Below are 21,601 nucleotides of genomic sequence, written 5' to 3'. Positions count from 1 at the left end.
GTTTTCCTCACAAAGTAAAAACTATTTACTATTTACAACAAAGATACATACCTTTAAAACTCTGAATAGCTGAGGAAGTTTCTTCTCAATTTCTATAATGATTTCTTTTCCATCTTCTCCAGTCATACGACTTCAGAAAAGCAGAAAGAACACAAATTTATGCAAATAGCAAACACAAAAATGAACTATGAAATACCTGCATAATCTTTTTAAACATTATGTTAGAACACGGGCAAATTAATTGACCCAGTGCTTAAGATGCTTAAGAACATATAAGAATATAAATGCGAAGAAACCCTCAGAATAACTTGTGCATCCACACTGTACACAGGTTTTGACAGCTTCCCTATGTGAAGAGGGAACAGGGAAATCTATCCCTAGTTACAAACTTAGAAACTTACTAAATCTTTATCGTTTTGTACCAGTTGTTACCCTTTCCTTTCAATTTCCAAACTACGTTTAACTAGAAAAACATGGTCTGCAGGGAGGAAAACAAAAAAACGTGGGAAGTATTTGCACTTAAAAGAGAACTCGGTTTATTGCTCTCTATTAAAAAACCAATTGTGGGTTCCCCCCACTGTCCCGAAACACAGGTGGCTCACGATGAAAAACCACTACTCCAGCACGCTCCCTTCCAACCAAACTTTTCTTAACCCTTCGCTTGCAAGACACACGTGCAGGCTTCCTCATTCCAAACTTGCACCTTAAGAGCAGCAGCACCCGCAGCCGGGAACGTCACCTAGCACGCCGCACCCCGGCGTCCCCGCAGCTGCCAAACTTCCAGAATACACAAACTCGCTTCGCGTGCCCCACCCGGACTATCTCCTCCCCAAGACCCGCCAGGGCGCCCCACCCCATACCCCCAGCAGGCCTCACCTGGTCAGAGTCAGGTAAGCGTCGGTCTGCTCTCCATGGGAGGCGGAAGGGTCTTCCAAAGTCTCCAACAGCGGCACGAGGGGGCTGTGGCCCGGGGCCGTCATGTCGGCCCCCCCTTGAGGCCCGGACCGGAAGAGGAGACAATCCAGTGATCGATGGAAACAGCTCCGCGGCGGCCCCGCGTGAGTCCGGGCCCCAGCCCCGCGCGCCCGCCCCCGCCCTCCCAGAGCCACCGAGTCCACGCCCCGGGCCCCTGGCGCACAAACCCAAGGTCCTAACCTCCGCCTGCGCGCCGCAACACGCACCCAGGCCCACGCCGCGCTCTGCCCAGGGCCCGCTCCCGCCACCAGTTTCCCGGGCAGCTTTCAACAGCGGGAGGAGACCAGCGCGGCGGCGGGAGAAGCCCGGGGAGCGAGGCGTCTCACCGCGAGGGGGCGGAGGTTGCGCCAGGCTGACGGTTCCCCGCCGCCTAGCACCGTGACCCCGATATTCACCCCCCACGTACGAAGATAGGCCTGCGTCCTCTCCGCTGCTGCCCTGCAGCACCCGGACGCTGCCCGACCTCGACTTTCCCGGCTCCGGCTGTTTACTCACGCGTGTGGCCCGCTCCCTCCTAGACCAAGATGGCGGCGGGGGCGGGCCCCGGAGCGCGCGGGAGTAGGACAGGCCTGGTGGGAGAGGCTCGAGCCAATCCAACAGGCAGCGGCGCGCCGAGGTCATCGATCGCCTCCCTTCCCCGCCTGCTGCCCCGCCCTGCCCCTCAGGTCACCTTGCAGGTGGGGGTGTTTTGGCCCGTATTTAACCCGCGAGGGACTTGAAATTCAAAATGTAAGTGAATCGCCCAAGTTTACCAGACTAAATTTAGTGGGTCTTCAAACTGCAAGTCCAGTACTTCTTGAAGTATTAGCAACAAATCATTTAGCAACAGGAGATAACTGTACTGTGATGTTTAAGAGTTGCGTTTAGATTGGTCTAGATTCCAACCCTAGTTCTGTGTGACCTTAGCAAGTTAGTCAACCTTTTTATGCCTCAACTTCCTCCTCTGTAAAATAGGGATGATAATAGTACCTACTTCAGGTTCAGGTGAAAGCTAACTGAAAAAAGTTTGGAGAGTCCAGAGGCTCTCAAGTTTTAAGTATACATAACAATGGTCTGGGGATATTCATGATTAAACTGCTGGCTTCTGGGCCCCGCCTTTAGACATTGTGATTCCATAGATTTAGGATCTGCATTCTTTTAATTGGCCTCAGATGTTGAAGGGTGGGACTTGGCTAACAGTTAACACTTGGAGAAACTGCAGTATACCCGTTTTGTTTTTGTTTTTGTTTTTTGTTGTCGTTTGTTTTTCAGAGAACTTTAATGCAGAAAATACACGAAAAGATTTGTATAAAATTTCTGGTGTTTTGAACGAATTGGAAATTGAGTACTCATAGGGAACAAGTTTTCCATCAGTTGTATACGTGTGACTTAATTCATAACAGTGAGTGCGATAACTATTTACTCTATGAAAATCTGATTATGGTTAATACGGAAAGATACAGATTGAATCTTGTGCAATTAGATTGGAGGGCACTGGACTTCTAGGCAGATAAAACCTTGCACATCGATACTCCACCTCTCAAAATGCATTTGCCGCCGTGGGCTTAACCCGCGGTGCTAATGAAGCTCGTGGCAAATGACAAGTAAAGCAAGCAAGCGATAACGAAAGTGTTAGAACCAAAATGATGCTGTTATGTTTTTTTCAGTATCTAATGTGCATGACTCTGAGTGAAGACAACAAAGTGAACAGGAACGCTGAATAATCCCCTCCTAAATGGCCTGTAAAAGTCCTTTGAAATTGTCAGAAGAAAATAATACATACAGTATACCCTTAATGAAATAATACAGTATACCCTTAATGAAAGTCAATTCTTACCTTTTTATAGACCTCTGAGCACTTTCCACAGCACACAGAATTGTATCAACTTTAAACCAGGCATTTAAGGCCCAACAGCAACTGGTCCTTCCACTGTGGCCTCACAGGTTCCAGGCACCTGGCTTGAGCCTCTACTTATCCACACACAGTACAACTGCTTATCAACACAGTTCCAGAATTCAGGCTGTGGTTTGCCCACCTCTGTGTTATCTGCATCTAGCAAAATGTCTGCAAAACCAAGCACTCAACACAGAACATGTATCAAATAAAAAGATGAAGGAAGAGAGGGAAGGAGACCTGCAAGTTTTTGTTTTTGTTTTTCCAGAGCTTACCTCTGGAAATTAAAGACTCAAGAAATGGTGAAGAGCTGTGTCTGGGTGAGGTGTAGAGACACTGTAGAAGTAATGGCAGACACAGCTTTTCAGTTTAGCCTGATAACAAGTTCTTTAACCTTCGGAGGGGAATTTGCTCCTCATTTTCTGGACTTTGGCAAGACAATACTTAAGAAGGTAAAGAGGTTATTAAACAATGAATGAAATACATGGACAGGTTTGCAACATTGCGATTTCAGTATAGTGGAGCTGTTGTGTTGGAAAGTGAGAGAGGATCTTGAAACCCTATTATTTTTTATGGTGGCTATGAGATAAGTGGAAAGAACATTGAGTTTGCCTTTAGACAAGTACCTCCACTCAATCCTTGTGTGCCTTACCCGGCTTTACTCTTTTTCTAGCACTTATCACAATCTGATATTACATTGTATATCTATTTTTTATTGTCTGCCTCTCCCCACTGTAATGTAAATTCCTTGTGTATAGGGCCTTTGTTCTATTCATTTTTTTTTCTAATTTCTCATTTATAAAGAAGAGGTTGGAGTGGTCATCTTGATCCTCTTTCAAATGTGTAGAACAGTGATCTTCCTAAAATGTTATGTAATATTTTATCATTGTCACTCCCATGCCTGAGATTCTTTAGCAGTTGCCATCAATCAGAGGATGAATTTCAAAACTGTTGGCATAACATGCAAGCCTATTATTATTGGGCCACTGCTTCATCTCCAGCCTGACCCCCACTTCAGCCAGGTTCTGAACAGTCTGCCAGGATCTCTAACTTTTCTATGTCTTTGAAGGTCTATGTCGTTCCTTGTGTTTAGAATATTAAGTCAATTTTTCAAGTGTGATAAATGAGTCAACTAAAATCACACCTTTTAATGAAATCCTTCCCTCATCTACTCTATCCCAATGGAGAATTAAATGTTTCTGCCTCCATGCTGACATAGCGCTTTGTACATAGACCTGTTAAAATGAGTAGCCCATTGATTTGGTTTTATGCGTCTGCAGTGGCAGAGTTGAGGGTTAGCCTGAGGGAAATTAGTTCCAGCCATTGTCTCAATCAGGGCCCCTTCCCTGTTCTTTAGTATTTTCTGATCTAAAGTACTAAGAGATTATAAAGTCTAGACAAATCTCATTCACCACCTAGACCCTTCTCCAGACACCCTTCCAACCAGATTGATACTCCCAAGCTTCTCTTTTATAGGAATTCTGAAGCCACCACCATGGACCTGCTCCCACTGAGCAATAAATTTGTACTACCTGACACTCAATGAATATTTTGAGTTAATTTGTTTATTTGTCCATGCATTAATTCATCTATCCTTTCATATATTCACTCAACTAATATCTATCTGCTTTGCCTCTCCCAATCCTATATCTTTGTTTCTCTTCAGAACATCTCCCTCGGGATGAAAAGTTTTGCAACCTCAGTCCCATATTCCTGCCTAATTTCCCCATTCTTGTCTTTAATCACACATTTTTCAACAAAGATCAAGCCTATAATCTCATATCTATCAATGACTCCTTTCTCCTACTTGCCCCAGTGGTCCTAATAATTCTTCTTACCTCATAATTCTTAGATCTGTCCAACTAGGATCCCAGTTTATAGCCTAAACATATCATTTCAGGATTATAATATTGCTTTTTTTTTAACTGTTTTTACTGAGTGCTAGATATATTCCTCCCAGTGGTTCTAAGATGAAGTACTTTTCCTGGATTTACAAATAAGCAATGTGAAGCTTAAAGAGTAAACTAGGGAACTTTACTGTAGTCATGTGTAACCCAAAACTAACCTATTTAAGCTGCATTCATTCATCAACATTTAATGAGCTCTGCCCTGTGGGGTATGGTTTTCATTGGTAGATTTATTCTTGAACATTGTAAGAAAAATTCAATATAAAGAGTCCTATGAAAACTCACTATTTACTATAGTAATCATTTAGTAAAATAAAGTATCCATCTGTAATCCAAATTACTAAAGTTAATGCAGTGCACCCAGTTTTGGAGTCAAATTGGTGAGGATTGAAATACTGCTTTGCCACTGTGCAATTTAAGATCTGCCCCCCAAAATGCTTAACTTTGCCATGTCTACATCAGTAAAATGAGAAGAAAAACAGCAACATCAAAGTCCAATAAATGATAAACATTATTACCTAGTGCCTAGCACAAATCCTGGCACATAGTAAGTATTTAATTGGTGTTTATTACATGAATACATTACATTAATTGAAAAATCAGTTTTTTTTCTGAAATACCTGAGCTAGTTTAAAGTTTGTCATTTAAAAATTGTGGAGTATGAGGGTTCTGAGAGACATTTGAAACATTACCCAACATGATAACTATTTTACTGGATTCATTTAAAGAAAGGTAGTCTTTGAGATTGTTTTAGCTTTTTAGTCCTGTGTTGCTAAAAGATCCCATGATGGACCTTTCAACAGTTAATAGATGGTAAAAGAAAAAATTTTTTAAGATTATTTCATCCCATCATTAGTTCAGATACAATAAAAATATATAGCTAATAACATACCCCATGACCATCACGAAATCTACTACCTTTGCATTCAGACCTACCCCACAAAATTATACAATTGTATTAACTAAGAGGTGCTTTTAATCCTTTAACAGACCAAAGGCTTTATCTGTACATATAGATACATGCTTTCCAGTGAGCTGTGCAGAGTTCCTACCATTTAGGACCAAGCCAACTCCTTTTCAGATGAGAAAATTGAGCCCCTTCAAGTTAAAATGAAAAGAGAGGGTCAACATAGTATAACAGAGGCTGATTGCTACAGTTTGAATCCTGACCCTACAACTTCTTAGCTGTGTGACTGGCAAGTCACTCAACCTCTGTGCCTCAGTTTCCTTTGCTGCAAAATGAGAGTAATTGTACTTGCCTCATGGACTTGTGAGGCATATGTAAGTTAATATCAATTCATGGAAACTGCTTAAACAATGAGTGTGTACATACTATAAATATTCAGAAAATGTTAGCCATAGAAACATTGGTTCCTCAGGTTTAAGTAAAACAACATGTTATAAAACCATGAATACTTCCCATCCCCTCCAAAAAAAACCACCACTTTTTCACTGAAATGGGTTTCCTAGCCCACATTAGAAGTATGAGACTACAGTCCATCAGCAATAATTTAATGTTATATTTCTCAAAGTGTGGTTCCAAGATCATTGCATCAAAATCACTGGAAATCTTCTCTATATGCAAATATCTGGTCTATACCTCTCAGACCTACTGAATCAGAAGTTCTTAGACAAGTCCAGTAATCTGCATTTTTAATATGCACCTGAATGATTCTTTTCAATACCGAAGTCTGAGATTGCTACTGTGTTCAAGGCACAAGTTTTCTTTAACTTTTGTAGGACAGCTCTTAACTATTATTTGTAATTGGAATACAAAAATCTATTTTTGAAAAAACCCACCCATGTATGGCAGAAATTGTTTGCCTATATTTCAAAGCAGATTCATGGAGAGAAAACAAGTCTTTAGAAGCTCAAGAGCTACAAAGATAATTGAAACTGACAGCCTTGAGGAGCCAAAAGGGATATGACTGATTGTTATGCTTTAGGCCCTTTTGGAGAAGGAACATAATCACAAATTTAGAAAATTAATCCAGTTCAAATTCATCACCAGGGCTATTCATGGGCATGATTAAATGCTCTACTTTTCTTGATCACTGGATTAAGGAAATTTTTCTTAAACTGCCTATTCTAGTAAGCTAATATAACTGAAAAATTTAAATCCTCGAAGTATACTATGGATAAAACAGAATTTTGACCTAAATTTGTAAGCTTCCTTGTCAGCCCTCATATGATACTGGTAGAAATGTAAATTGGTACAATCTCTTGGAAGGACAATTTGCAGTATTTATCAAAATTACAAATTTCCAGAGTTTTTGATGCAAAAATTCCACTTCTAAGCGATTATCCTACAAATATGCTCATTCATAAACAAAATAAAGTTTGGAGACATTTCATTGCAGAATTGTTTGATTTGAAAAAAAAAAGAGATTAGAAACAACCAATGAGGACATGTTAAATAGATTATGGTCCATCTATATTGTATAATACTAGTCAGCTAACTATATACTTACTAATATGTAGTGAAATCCAAAATATTTTAATGGAAAAAAATGTTTCACTAAAAGGAATCAGACATCCTTAGAGAAATGACTAACACGAGGGCTGGGGATGAGAAAGTATAAGAAAAGCCTGGAATATCTTTTTTGTGCCAGAAAGTATACAGTGCTTAAAAATGTTGGGAACACGTTTAAAGGACTCAGGAGCCAGCTTGAAAGGCTCCCACTGGCTGAATCTGGAACAGTGGCTTATAAACCATTGAATAAAAAAAGAATCCGTGAGCCCATACTGATACTTAAAATATAAATAAATAAAGAGAGGAGAAGGAATGACAGAGTTAGGAAATTGCGATTTTGCAACCATGATAGTAATAATTGATTAAGGCAATAATCATCAGTAAGTGTTAAAACCATTGAGCAAAAGTCTCATGGGGGGCACAGTCTCAAAGTATCTCCTCATAAGCAAATAAGAAGAGATAAATGGCAGCTTTACAATGGAGACACCTATGAAAATCACCAAAACTTGCACAAACTAGTATCACTGAGATTCCCTGAGGCAAGTCACTGGGGAAGCAACATCACTTCTACAGTGTGCCTACCAAAAATTCATAACCTGAATCTCTCCATGAAGAAAGAATCAGAAAAATACATATTGAAGGATGTCCAATAAAAACAAAAGTCAGGGACTTCCCTGGTGGTACAGTGGTTAAGAATCGGCATGCCATTGCAGGGGACACGGGTTCGAGCCCTTGTCTGGGAAGATCCCATATGCCGTGGAGCAACTAAGCCCGTGCGCCACAACTACTGAAGCCCGCACGCCTAGAGCCTGTGCTCTGTCACAAGAGGAGCCACTGCAATGAGAAGCCTGTGCACCACAACGAAGAGTAGCCCCCACTCACCGCAACTAGAGAAAGCCCGTGCGCAGCAAGGAAGACCCAATGCAGCCAAAAATAAATTAATTAATTAAAAAAAAAAAGTCAAACAACAAACTGGCCTATATTCTTCAAATGACAAGGTCATGAGGAACAAAGGAAAGCAGAGGAACCATTTCAGAATAAAGAAGATACAAGAGCCATGACAACTAAATGCATGCACGATCATGGATCAGTACATTTTGGAAACAATAAATTTTGCTTTAACTCATACAACTCAATATCAAAAACACAAACAACTTGATTAAAAGAAGACTTGAAAATACATTTTTCTAAAGAAGACATATAGATGGCTAACAGGCACATGAAAACATTTTCAGCATTGAATAATTATTAGTGAAATGCAAATCAAAGCCACAATGAGATATGACCTCACACTCATCAGAATGGCTACCATCAAAAAGTCTACAGAAAAAAAAAAAGTGTACAGAGGTTGGCGAGGAAGTGGGGAAAAGGGTACCCTTGTATACTGTTGGTGGAAATGTAATTTGGTGTAGACACTATGGAAAACAGTATGGAGGTTTCTCAAAAAACTAAAAATAGAACTACCACGTGGTCCAGCAATTCCACTTCTGGGTGTGTATCCAAAAAAACCCAAAAATACTAACTCAAAAAGATACATGCACTCCAACATTCATAGCAGTATTATTTACAATAGCCAAGATATGGAAGTAACCCAAGTGTCCATCAACAGATGAATGGATAAAGAAGATGTAGTATATAAGATGTAATATATATATATACATATACATATACACAATGCAATATTAGTCATTAAAAAGAATGAAATTGTGCCATTTGCAATAACATAGATGGACCTAGAGGGTATTATGCTTAGTGAAATGTCAGACAGCAAGACAATACTTTATGTTATCATTTATATGAGGAATCTAAAAAATAACACAAATATATATAACAAAACAGAAACAGATCCACAGATATAGAGAACAAAGTGCTTAAAGTGGTTACTAGTGGGGAGAGGGAAAAGGGAAGGGGCAAGATAGGGGTATGGGATTAAGAGATACAAACCACTATGTATAAAATAAATAAGCAGCAAAGATGTACAGCACAGCAAAATATAACCATTATTTTGTAATAACTTTAAATGGAGTATAATCTATAAAAATATTGAATCACTATGCTGTACACCTGAAACTAATATTATATTGTAAATCAACTATACTTCAATTAAAAAATTTTTTTTGCTTTAAAGGAGTAGTGAAATTTGAACAAAGATTTGTTACAACAAATATGTTTTTTTGTTTGTTTTTTGTTGTTTTTTTTTTGCGGGATGCGGGCCTCTCCCTGTTGTGGCCTCTCCCGTTGCGGAGCACAGGCTCTGGACGCGCAGGCCCAGTGGCCATGGCTCACGGGCGCAGCCGCTCCGCGGCATGTGGGATCTTTCTGGACTGGGGCATGAACCCATGTCCCCTGCATCGGCAGGTGGACTCTCAACCACTGCGCCACCAGGGAAGCCCCAACAAATACGTTTGATAACTGTATTGTAGTTATGTAAGAAAATCAGAATGAGAAATTCTCACAAATTTAGGGAAAGATCGATTTTTCTGTAGCCATAGAACAAAAGTCACAATCAGAACCCATTCAGTTGATAAGCACAACTCATCTCCATGAACCTGCTTTTGTAAGCCAACTGATCATCATTAGCCTCTTGCGTATTACAGTCAGCTGATCAGGCATGAATTCACTCCAGAAAAGATGCCTTTGAGTACCAACCAGTCAACAATTGTCACTCAAGTAACCAAGCTTTTAAGGATCATGCCAACCCTTTTATGCCTCTCAAAGCCCACCCATCCTGAACTCCACGCCTTCCAAAAACCCTATGAGTCCAGTAGTTGGCTTTGCTCAGACTCTGTCTGACCAGCATAGCTCTAGATTACTATAGTAAGCAGTAAATTTCAGCTTTGTCTTTTTATTTCAGATATGAATGGCAGTCTCATTATCCTTTGGTAATTCTGGAATTTCCACCAAGGTTTTTTTTTTTTATTAGTTTCTGCTTTATAACAAAGTGAATCAGTTATACATATACATCTGTTCCCATATCCCTTCCCTCCCTCCCACCCTCCCTATCCCACCCCTCCAGGCGGTCACAAAGCACCAAGCTGATCTCCCCGTGCTATGCGGCTGCTTCCTACTATCTATCTACCTTACGTTTGGTAGTGTATATATGTCCATGCCTCTCTCGCTTTGTCACAGCTTACCCTTCCCCCTCCCCATATCCTCAAGTCCATTCTCAAGTAGGTCTGTGTCTTTATTCCTGTTTTACCCCTAGGATCTTCATGACTTTTTTTTTTTTCTTAAATTCCATATAAATGTGTTAGCATACGGTATTTGTCTTTCTCTTTCTGACTTACTTCACTCTGTATGACAGACTCTAGGTCTATCCACCTCATTACAAATAGCTCAATTTCATTTCTTTTTATGGCTGAGTAATATTCCATTGTATATATATGCCACATCTTCTTTATCCATTCATCTGATGATGGACACTTAGGTTGTTTCCAAAACTCGTTTGACAGTATTCCAGGTAAGCTCTGGGCCAACAGGTACACTTACTGGTCCAAACTTTGCCATTAGGTCAGCTGCCAGATGAGTCAGTCTTAACCACCTGAGCTCTCCTTTCATTGAATTCTCATTACTGTGTGTATTCTTTTAGCCTGGGATGTATAACCAAGTAGTTTTTTTGCATAAGATCATTACACTTAGGTCTTTGTTCTAAGTAATTAGACCTTTTGGTTTGGAATAGAGCCATTTGGTAGTTACACTGAGAAGTTTAATAAGGTTAATAGACCTTTTGCTTTGGAGGTCTACCATTTAAAAATGTTTGCCATTAACCTGCATATTCTCCTGCTGCTTACTTTGGTTTTGTTTTGTTTTTCAGAAATTTTTAAATATTTACTTTTAGAATTCATTTAAAAACAATAATCAGCCCACTATATGTTAATGTAAATATTATGTTTTAATTACAACAAGATTTTATGAAAAAAATTAGAAGCATGACATTATGTTTTACTTTTTTGTCTGGTTTAATAGAAGACTGCTAAGTTCTCCGAAAGGCTTCTACCTTTAATTTATTGTGCTGTGTAGTTTTGTTGAAGAGTAGGAAGAAAATCCAACCTGGCATAGGTATGTAGTTGGAAGAAGAAGCAGTATTTTAATAGCCTTTTCAGATAATTGTGGATATTCTCCTTTTATGTAACACCAAAATTTGACAAGCAGTAGTTTCTCAAAGATTAATTGCAATGCGGAATCTGAAATCATACCAGTGAACTTTTTATACTCTGTTACATTAAAATACTTTGGTGTATCTTGAATTTTGAATGGATCTTTTACCCATGCATGATTTTATGTTAGTATGCATTGGTCACTTGAAAAATATTGTCATTGAATAATGTGCATCTTTCCAAATGTTGACACATTTCGTTATACGTTACCAAATATCACCTTTGTTAATATCACTACTAATCTCATCAGAAAGTTCTTTCTATTGGTATATACTTAGTGGAATTCCTGGGTCACAGGAAATGAGAACATTTCACTTTATAAGGCTATGACAACTTATTTTCCAAAGTACTATTCCTAATTTACAATCCTACAAGCAATCTTATAGGAGAGCTCAACATTTTTTCCATCATTTGATAGTTTTGAACATTGGCATAAAAGAGTAACTTGTGGTGGTCTTGATCTGCATTTTTCTTTCTTTTTTATAAAAATAAATTTATTTATTTATTTTTGGCTCCGTTGGGTCTTCGTTGCTGCACACAGGCTTTCTCTAGTTGTGGTCAGCGGGGGCTACTATTCTTTGCAGTGCGCGGGCTTCTCGTTGTGGTGGCTTCTCTTGTTGTGGAGCATGGGCTCTAGGCATGTGGGCTTCAGTAGTTGTGGCACACGGGCTCAGTAGTTGTGGCTCACGGGCTCTAGAGTGCAGGCTCAGTAGTTGCGTGCACAGGCTTATTTGCTCCATGGCATGTGGGGCCTTCCTAGACCAGGGGTCAAACCCATATCCCCTGCATTGGCAGGCGGATTCTTAACCACTGTACCACCAGGGAAGCCCCTGCATTTTTCTGAAAATGAATTTGAGCAACTTTTCATATTTATTCTATTTTGTGAAATAGATGTCGTGCCTTTCATTTCTCCCTTTTTTTTCTAACAGCTTTATTGAGATAATTTACGTTCCTTACAATTTACCCATTTGAAAGGTACAATTCAGTGGTTTTAGTATATTCACAAATTTGTGCAACCATCACCAAAATCCATTTTAGAACATTTCATCACCCCCCAAAAAACTCTATACTTTTTAACTATCACCCCACTCTCCCCCAAACACTCCCCTCTCACTCCCAAACAACCACTAATATAATTTCTGTCTCCATAGATTTGTCTATTCTGGACATTTTATTTAAATGGAATCACATAATACATGACCTTTTGTGACTGGCTTCTGGCACTTAGCATTTTGTTTTCTAGGTTCATCCATATTATATAGCATGTGTTAGTACTTCATTCCCTTTTATGGCCAAATAATATTCCATTGGACGGATATACCACATTTTGCTTATGCATTTATCAGTTGATACATATTTGAAGTTAAATTAAAATCCTAGTGTATCAGTTACATCTCAGTTAAAAAATCCTGGTCTAGAGCTAAATTAAGGGCCATACAGGCATGCCTTGGAGATATCACAGGTTTGGTTCCAGACACCACAGTAGACTGAATATTGCAATAAAGCAAGTCACATGAATTTTTTGGTTTCCCAGTCCATTTAAGGTTATAATTACACTATACTAGTCTATTAAGTGTGCAATAGCATTATACCTTTTAAAAATGCACATCCTTAATTAAAAATCAATGCTGTTGAAAGAATGGTGCCAATAGGCTTGCTCACTGCAGGATTGCCACAAACCTTCAATTTGTAAAAAATGCAGTATCTGCAAAGCTGAATAAAGTGAAGTGCAAAAAAATGAGGTATGCCTGTAATTAAAGAATTTCCTAATCTCCAGCAGTACAGGCAAATTTTTGCTATAGAATCTGGAACTCTTAAAGATACTTATTATCATGGGCTACAGATCTGTACCAACTAATTTAATTACTTATAAGCCCTTCCGAAGGGAAAAATGTCTAAAATCATCAAGGCATGAAAGAGGAGATTTTTTAAAACTCAGCTGTGAAAAATTTTTAAATATAAAAAGAAAAAATATAAAGCAATTAATAGAAGCCTCTATTTTAAGGGTAGACTGGACAAAGATTCAATGTTGTAACTTAAACAGACTTCAGGAAACTTTCAAAAAGTATTCTGGGTTACATTCAGTATCTGGAATTAAAGAAGCCTTGTCTTCTCTTTTTTGTAGATTTAATAAAAAATAAATTAATTAAAATGTAAAATTGCTAGTTTAGAAAATATCTAATATGCGGCTCAATGTTTCCAGATAGCTTTAAAAAGTAAACAGGCTAGAAATCAATATATCGTATGGCTCTATAGATGAAATACCCCAAAGTGTCTCTGTTCTCTAAGATGTGAGAGCCTACAGATAAGGATACGTGTAAATATAGTGAATAGAAGGACCATTAAAGAAACTATGTACCATGCCAGGTAAGAAATAGGACAGCTATTCAAAAATCTATCCAGTGATATGGCTCCAGCGTAAACAAGAGCACCCAACAATTAGCAATCCTTTTTCTATTTCCCTATATTTTATATAGTTATCACTTTATCATTAGTTCCACCTCTATATCAGAGTAAAAGATTATCTAAAAAGCAAGAAGAAAGGCAAATTGACTTCTCATGAAAAAAGAAAACAAAAAAATTTGTATTAAAGTAAAAATGATAGTGCCATGTTGGTCTTTTTAAAAGAAGACAAGAAAAATTTGAATGTATATAGTAAATTGTGGAGGACTTGAGAAGAAATAAACTTTATTTACCTTGGTTTAATAGAACCACTCAGGTAGTCAAAATCTCTAACAATTCAGTGTCTCAACTATAACTGATATTTTGAGATCATTATCAGAGGGATATTCTTTATTCTCTGTGATACAACATTGTGAAGAAAATAATCAACAGAGCAAGCCTGAACTGCTATCCTTGGAAAAGCCTTTTTGCAAGGTTGAGCCTTGACTGGCATCCAGGAACTTAAATTTCAGGAGGGTTCCCAACATCAACTGATGAGAATGACTCACTAAACTGTTTGTACAAACAATATGGTTTCTGCTGAACCTTGCTTTTCCTTCTGGGTGTCTGGAATTTGGGTACATGCCAGACAGTGGGGCCTATGTGATTAGCCCCCAATAGAAACCCAGGGTACTGAGTCTCCAGCTTCTGTGGTTAGTGACATTTCACACAACATTTCATACGTGTTGTCACAGCTCATCACTAGGGAAATTAAGCATGTCCTGTATGACTCCATTGGGAGAGGACCCTTGAAAGCTTACATCTGGTTTCCCACAGACTATGTCTAAGTGCCTTTTCCCTTTGCTGATTTTGTTCTAGATTGTCTATATCCCTTAGCCATGAATACAACTATATGCTGAGTCCTCTCAGTCCTAGTGAATCATTTTACCTGGGGTGGTCTTGGGGATCTCTAACCCAAACATCTATAAATGTAGTAAGTAAGATCTACTTTTAGACAAAAATATACTGCAGCTCTTATACTTGATTGGATTATAGTTCATCTAGATATGGGAATGTATGTGGTTCTAGAAAGTACCAAAAAGATAGCTATGGTACCAGAATTCTTATGGATGAAAGATTCCACTGATATAGGCAGATTAACTTGGAGCAGAGTCCATAAGATTACAGATTGATTTTTTTCCCTTAATTGCATTATTTATTTATTTATTTATTTTGTACAAACATGAAAATGTTAGGCCATGCTCTATGGATTTTAACTCACTAAAACACCATTGCCTATAAAACCTATCTCTTTTTTTTTTTTTTTTTTTTTTTTGCGGTACGTGGGCCTCTCTCTGTTGTGGCCTCTCCCGTTTTGGAGCACAGGCTCCGGACGCGCAGGCTCAGCGGCCATAGCTCACGGGCCCAGCTGCTCCGCGGCATGTGGGATCTTCCTGACCGGGGCACAAACCTGCGTCCCCTGGATCGGCAGGCGGACTCTCAACCACTGCGCCACCAGTGAAACCCAAAACCTATCTCTTAAAGAAGCAAAATAAATAATTCTCTGTCCCGCTGAGTAATTACAGGCCTCAACTAATAAGTCAAAATAGCCTCAGATCTTCTACTAGACCTTTTAGTCTAATGGTGGCTCACGTACTCAATCACTATTGCTAGCAGAAACCACTCGTTTTTTACTTATTGATTAACTAATTATGAATTATCATCACTTTCTCCTTCTCATGTAACCAAATACTGGTGTAGCACTCTTAATCCAGCAACTCCATAATCCTGTGAAGGAGAATCCCGTACTTGTGTTCCTGTAAATCAAGAAGACAACCATGATCAGAACAGAATTTTTGACACTATAGTATCAAATCCTTACTCAGTATTGTTTGTTGAAGGGTTTTATGTTAAAAATATGAAAAAATATCAGGCTAATATACAAAAAATAGTCCTGTTTCTCTTATAAAATTTCTTACCAAAAGCCAAATTGTTCACATATCTGAACCATGGTTCTTTCTAGGGTGTATTAAATGGTTAGTATAAATGTGTATATATATATATATATATATATATATATATATATATATATATATATTACACTAAGATTAGTAGCTTTTAGAATAATTCACTTCTTTAAAAGGATATACAAATGCAAAGATTTCTAAGGTATCCTGTAAAATTGAATAACAAACACATCAATTACCTGGTGTCTTCATGTTAAAACAATTGTTGTCATAAAGCCAGACACTCATAGTAGAAGAGATATTACAGAAGTTAGTATACTATACTATAATCATTATGGAAATATTTTGCATATACAGAAATACATTAACAGATTGTCATGCTAAGCAGATTTCTCTGATTAAAATCATTATGCAGGGACATCATTAAAACATCAAAAACAAAAATAGTAACAATAAATTGATGTAGAAGTTCAAAGATTTCATCACAGATGGGCAAAATCTGGATACCCGAATTCTGAAGATAAACACTGGGAATGATTAAGTTACAAGATCTATGAGGATAAAATCTGGCAAATCCACAATGGCCACCTGATAAGCACCCAGTAACACCCCAAATGAACACTTGTGGAAATCTTCCCTCAAACAACCCATCCACAGTTGGGATAAATTGGCCACAGAATCAAACCATTATGAGAACACTTCCAGGAACAGAGGATTTAGCCAGTTCATGCCCTATCTGAAAACCAATTAACCTGGAAAAGTTGTAAAGATAAGGCAAAGACTAAGATCATGCCCTAAAAGATCCTTTGAGATCACTGAATGAATTGTAGCAATTGCTTCCCTCTATCATTTATGAATGTATACTATTAATAGTACATTTGTTTCCTGGGTAGGTTAAAACATTTGCTTGTTGAAAAGCCACAGCATTCACCATGGTTAAAATATTTACCATTAGATCTTGTATTTCCTGTGTAGAACATTTCGTCTTGTTTATCCAGCAGTATGGGGATACATTTAATTAGAAGTTATTCATGATTTTTTAGTAACACAGGATTTTGCTTACTCCAAAACCTTATTGTCTGTATCACTGACAATCCTCTAGAAAAATATAAAGGACCTTGACACAACTGAAAAGTTACATCTATTGGAGATCCTAAACTGACATTCTCCAGAGACCCTCCAGAAATTGATGGTTCCTGAAAGTGGACTGCTGTTTCAAGATATTAAGAATAAGCTGGTAACTACACACTGTGAAATGTGTTTTCACAAGACCATTGGGGGAGTTCCCTGGTGGCCTAGCAGTTAGGATTTTGGGCTTTCACTGCCGTGGCCCAAGTTCAGTCGCTGGTTGGGGAACTGAGATCCTGTGAGCCACATGGCTAAAAAATAATAATAATAATAATTCCCCAAACTTCTGGGACAATATTCTTCTATATAACACACTTAAGAAAAGTACTTTTATATAATTATGCTTTTTGTTCTTTAGTGATTTAAAGTTGTGTGCTTTTGACTCAGTCTGTTATGTTACCCTAACCAATAATAATGATGTGCTTATATGTAAGCTTTACCAAAAACAGTCACCACCTCTCCTCAATAAAGCTGGAAAAGAATCAAATTAAATAAATAAATAAATATTTTTTTAATGCTGGAAAAGAAAAAAATTAAAAATAAAAACGATCACTTTTCTAATTCTGTAATTGAGCTCTCCTAAGCTTGGCTAATACAGCCAGTTTGAAAATAATTGAAGGTATGTTACATAATAAAACTATAATAATTTATATTATAGATTATAAAATATATATTTTTTTTTTTTTTTTTTTTTTTTTTTTGTGGTATGCGGGCCTCTCACTGTTGTGGCCTCTCCCGTTGCGGAGCACAGGCTCCGGATGCGCAGGCTCAGCAGCCATGGCTCACGGGCCCAGCCGCTCCGCGGCATATGGGATCCTCCCAGACCGGGGCACGAACCCGTATCCCCTGCATCGGCAGGCGGACTCTCAACCACTGCGCCACCAGGGAGGCCCATAAAATATATTTTATATATCAATAATTATATTAAAGTAATAACTATATATCAGTTAACAATATTTAAGATAGTATATTATATTAAATTATATTACAATATTATCTATAATATAGTAATGAAGAAACATATTCTTTTGCTGCAAGAGAGGGATATAACTATTCTTGGGCTGTAGCAGTAACTGTTTCTCATCACTACACCCAAAGACAGTATATCTATAACTTCAAGATTGATTGTACCTTTTGGGCACCTCCTGGATTCTTTTTCCTATGTGAAAATCAGTCTCTTCAGTGCTGACCCAGAACCAAGTCTGTACAAGTGTTCTGTGGGGCTTTTTGTGAGATCATTCCATGAGTTTAACTCCCCAACACTCTCAATGAACTACATTTCTTAAAAAAGAATCTGAAAGATAAAACCCTTTGTAGCAAAAGATTCCCCTAAATATTTTCCCCCCACCCACAAGCACAACTTGAGATGGTAATTAAAAATTTGTCCCTTCACACTAGCCCGACAGGCAATAGAACAACATAGCCTTAATTTTTTTTGGTCAGCCAGGAGGGAGTCTGTGCCATTACTAAGACTTCTCATACAGGGAATAACACTTTGGGTGAGATAAAACAATCTATAGCCAAGTTAAAAGAAAAAACAAACTGACTAAGGTAGACTCAGGGAGTTGTTAGGCTTTGTTTTATTCCTCGGGCTTGTAAAATCTTGGTTCACAGTTATGGAGTATCTTCCTTTCCCTTTTATTACCAATATTACAGGTACTTATAGTTTTACTTGTTTGTCTCACTGTTGTTCAGTGTCTGTTGTCCAAACTTTAAAATGATTCCACACAGCCACTGGGCTAACAGTGATTCAACAAATGATTCAAAGACAAAAACAAGATAAAATCACAATGATGAATGTGCAAATTGAAAATCATATCTCCATAAAGGGAACCTCGATATTCAAGAACCATGAACAACAATGGTGAAAATCTGGACTTTTGGTCCTTCTTTCAGCTTTGGCTGAATGAGGACGAAAAGTGAAGACTGAGAATAAAGGAGTCCCCACAAATGCAGGAAAACACTGCTTACTCAGAAGCCATGATACTAAGTAACCATCAGAACTGGTCTTAAACCTGTTCAATTGATCAGCTACTCACCTCAGTGAACAACAAACTGATCAATGTCAGGTCCTCACTTCTGACAGTCAGCCAGCCAGGTATGAGCTCAGTCCAGTAAACATAACTTATAGCGCCAGTCAACAACAGCCTCGCTAAGTCACCACACTTCAATTGCTGACGTTTATGCACGTACGCTTCTGAAAGCCTGCCAATCCCAAACATCCTAAAAAAAATCTCTTCCTGTAGTAAGCAAGAAATTCAACACTATTATATCGAGTGTTGGTCGTATCATCATTGGACAAATATCACGCTGTTTTAAAGGATTTTAGAGTAAAACACGTGATGTCTGCAATTTAACTTCAGATGGTTCAGTATATTTGTTTATATCAGAGACAGAGAGGTAAAGCAAATGTGGTGAAAATACTAACAATATTTTCTGAGTACATCTAGGTGAGCATTCATTATAGTAGCCTGTAACTCTTCTGTAAGTGTTACCGAGTCCAACCTCGCCCTGCTCGCCACCCAACAGGCCAATGAGTCAGAGACGAGGTGTTGAGGCAAGGAAGACGACTTTATTCGTAAAGCTGGCAGACTGACAAGATGGCAGACTAGTGTCTCCTATAAACCATCCTATCGGGGTCTGGATGCCAGTTTCTTTTATAGAATGAGAGAGGGAGAGGTGGTGAGGAAGTAAAGTAAAAAGGCAGAATAGAGAGGGAGAGGTGGTGGGAAAGTAAAGTAAAAAGGGTCATCATTCTTACAAAACATCTGGAATGACCAGCCTAGATGAGGGGATGTGTTAATTTCTTCTTTCTAGCAGCCATTCACAGGTGGGCAGGGTCAGATTTTCTCCCTGGGAGCTGAACAGAGGCACTTTAGTTTAACATTGAGGCAGAGGGGCAGGGTTCCCTGAGGCAGGCCATTATGTATGATTATAATAACAAAAGCAATGAAAAGCAAAGGTTAAAGTAGAAGAAACAGACCAAACATGGAGTCCAATTTAGCTCTTCCCTGTTATATAAGTTTAATTTTTCAAAATTAAAAAATGTAAACAAGAGCAGTGACATCAGCAGAATGGTGGAATAGGAAATTCCAGGCCTTTGTTCCCCATGGAGACACTGACTTAACAACAACATAGGTGCCAAATTGCCTTTATGAGAATTCCAGAAACCAGGTAAGAGGTTGCAACATGCCAAGTGAATGCAAGCCAAGAATAGACATAAGGAAGCAGGTAGGAAAGTTCTTATTTGCCTGTCCTAGTTCCTCCCCCCCCCACCCCACCCCCACCCCCAGTAAAGCACCAGGCACTCCCAACTCTCAGATTCTCCCTTGGGAGGGAAACAGAAAAGTGGAATGTGCATCCAATGTTCTGGCTTTTCAGAGGGCTGCCCAAGGGACTGGTTTCTGTCTTGCCTGACTCATTGTGCTGATGGGAAAAGAATGGATGTGTACTTTGAATACCAGGTTGGGGGCAGCTGAGAACAATGGCCAGCACAATAGCTTGTTACACTAGAGAGACTGCAGTACTGCAGACAGACACTAGGGAGAGAAGGAGATTATGGGCTTCTAGGCAGCAGAGGCAAACTTTAACTGGGAAATCACTTGCACAAGTCCAGAGAAGATGCATACCCAGAAGAGGTTTGAGAGGTTCCCAAATCTCTAGCTAAGCTGATTCATTTTTCAGATGCCCAGATCTCAACAGATGAGCACAAGACATACAAAGAAACAGGGAAACACGGCCAAATCAAAGGGAAAACGAGAATAGCCAAAACAACTTTGAAAAATAAGCAGAAATTTGTAAAACTTTCTGATTTCAAAACTTACTATAAAGTTTCATGGGACTTCCCTGGTGGTCCAGTGGCTAAGATTCCGCACTCCCAATGCAGGGGGCCCAGGTTCAATCCCTGGTCAGGGAACTAGATCCCACATGCCACAACTAAGAGGTCGCACGCTGCAACTAAAGATCACGTGTGCCGCAACGAAGAGCCTGCATGCCACAACTGAGACCCAGTACAGCCAAATAAATAAATAAATATTAAAAAAAAAATAAAGCTTCAGTAACCAAGTGAATGTGGTATTGGTATAAAGATAGACCTATAGATCAATGGAACAGAGTTCAAAAATAGACCTACCCATGTATAGTCAATTGAATTTCCACAAAGATGCCTATGCAATTCAGTGGGAGAAAGGATACTCTTTTAAAGAGTGATGCTAGAACAATTGGATATCCATATGCAAAAGAAAGAAAGAAAAAAGGAAGGAAGGAAGGAAGGAAGGAAGGAAGACCATTACCTTATACCATTTAGAAAATTAGCTCATATTAACTGACCTAAAGGTCAAAATAAAACCTATGAAATTTCTGGAAGAAAATATAGGAGAAAATCTTAGTAACTATGGAATAAGCAAATATTTCCTAAATAGGACTTAAAAAACATAAACTATAAAAGGAAAATGATACATTAGACCTCATTAAAATATAAAACTTTGCTCTTCCAAAAATACTGTTAAGAGAATGAAAGAACAGACTGATAGAAATATTTGCAGAACATATACCAAAGGACTTATATCCAGAACAAAGAACTCTTAAAACTCAATAATAAAAAAGACAAAGAAATAAAAATTTTAAATGGGCAAAAGAATTGGGCACTTCACTAAAAAAAGGTGTATGGATGGCAAATAAACACATGAAAAGGTGCTCAACATTGTTAGCCATTAGGGAAATGCAAATTAATACCACTC

The 21,601-nt window shown here is 38.5% G+C and overlaps 1 protein-coding gene and 1 long non-coding RNA gene across 2 annotated transcripts in view; one reads left to right on the top strand and one right to left on the bottom strand.

Moving 5' to 3' along the window:
* The window catches only part of RIF1 (replication timing regulatory factor 1), a gene marked incomplete at its 5' end in the record, with an annotated part of 50,909 nt that extends 49,929 nt beyond the window's left edge, over window positions 1–980 (bottom strand). Inside the window, 2 exons of the mRNA XM_079709948.1 lie at window positions 52–130; window positions 877–980. Of these exons, the coding sequence (XP_079566074.1) occupies window positions 52–130; window positions 877–980 (183 nt within the window). The remainder of the gene's footprint in view (window positions 1–51; window positions 131–876) is intronic.
* The window catches only part of LOC307056976, a 36,473-nt gene continuing 15,852 nt past the window's right edge, over window positions 981–21,601 (top strand). Inside the window, exon 1 of the long non-coding RNA XR_013811035.1 lies at window positions 981–1,058. This is a non-coding gene — a long non-coding RNA (uncharacterized lncRNA). The remainder of the gene's footprint in view (window positions 1,059–21,601) is intronic.

Source organism: Hyperoodon ampullatus (genome assembly GCF_949752795.1).
Source record: "Hyperoodon ampullatus genome assembly, chromosome: 8".
NCBI classification, from domain to species: Eukaryota; Metazoa; Chordata; class Mammalia; order Artiodactyla; family Ziphiidae; genus Hyperoodon; species Hyperoodon ampullatus.
Note: the sequence above shows the minus strand (reverse complement) of the source record. Positions and strands in the feature narration are given on the sequence as shown.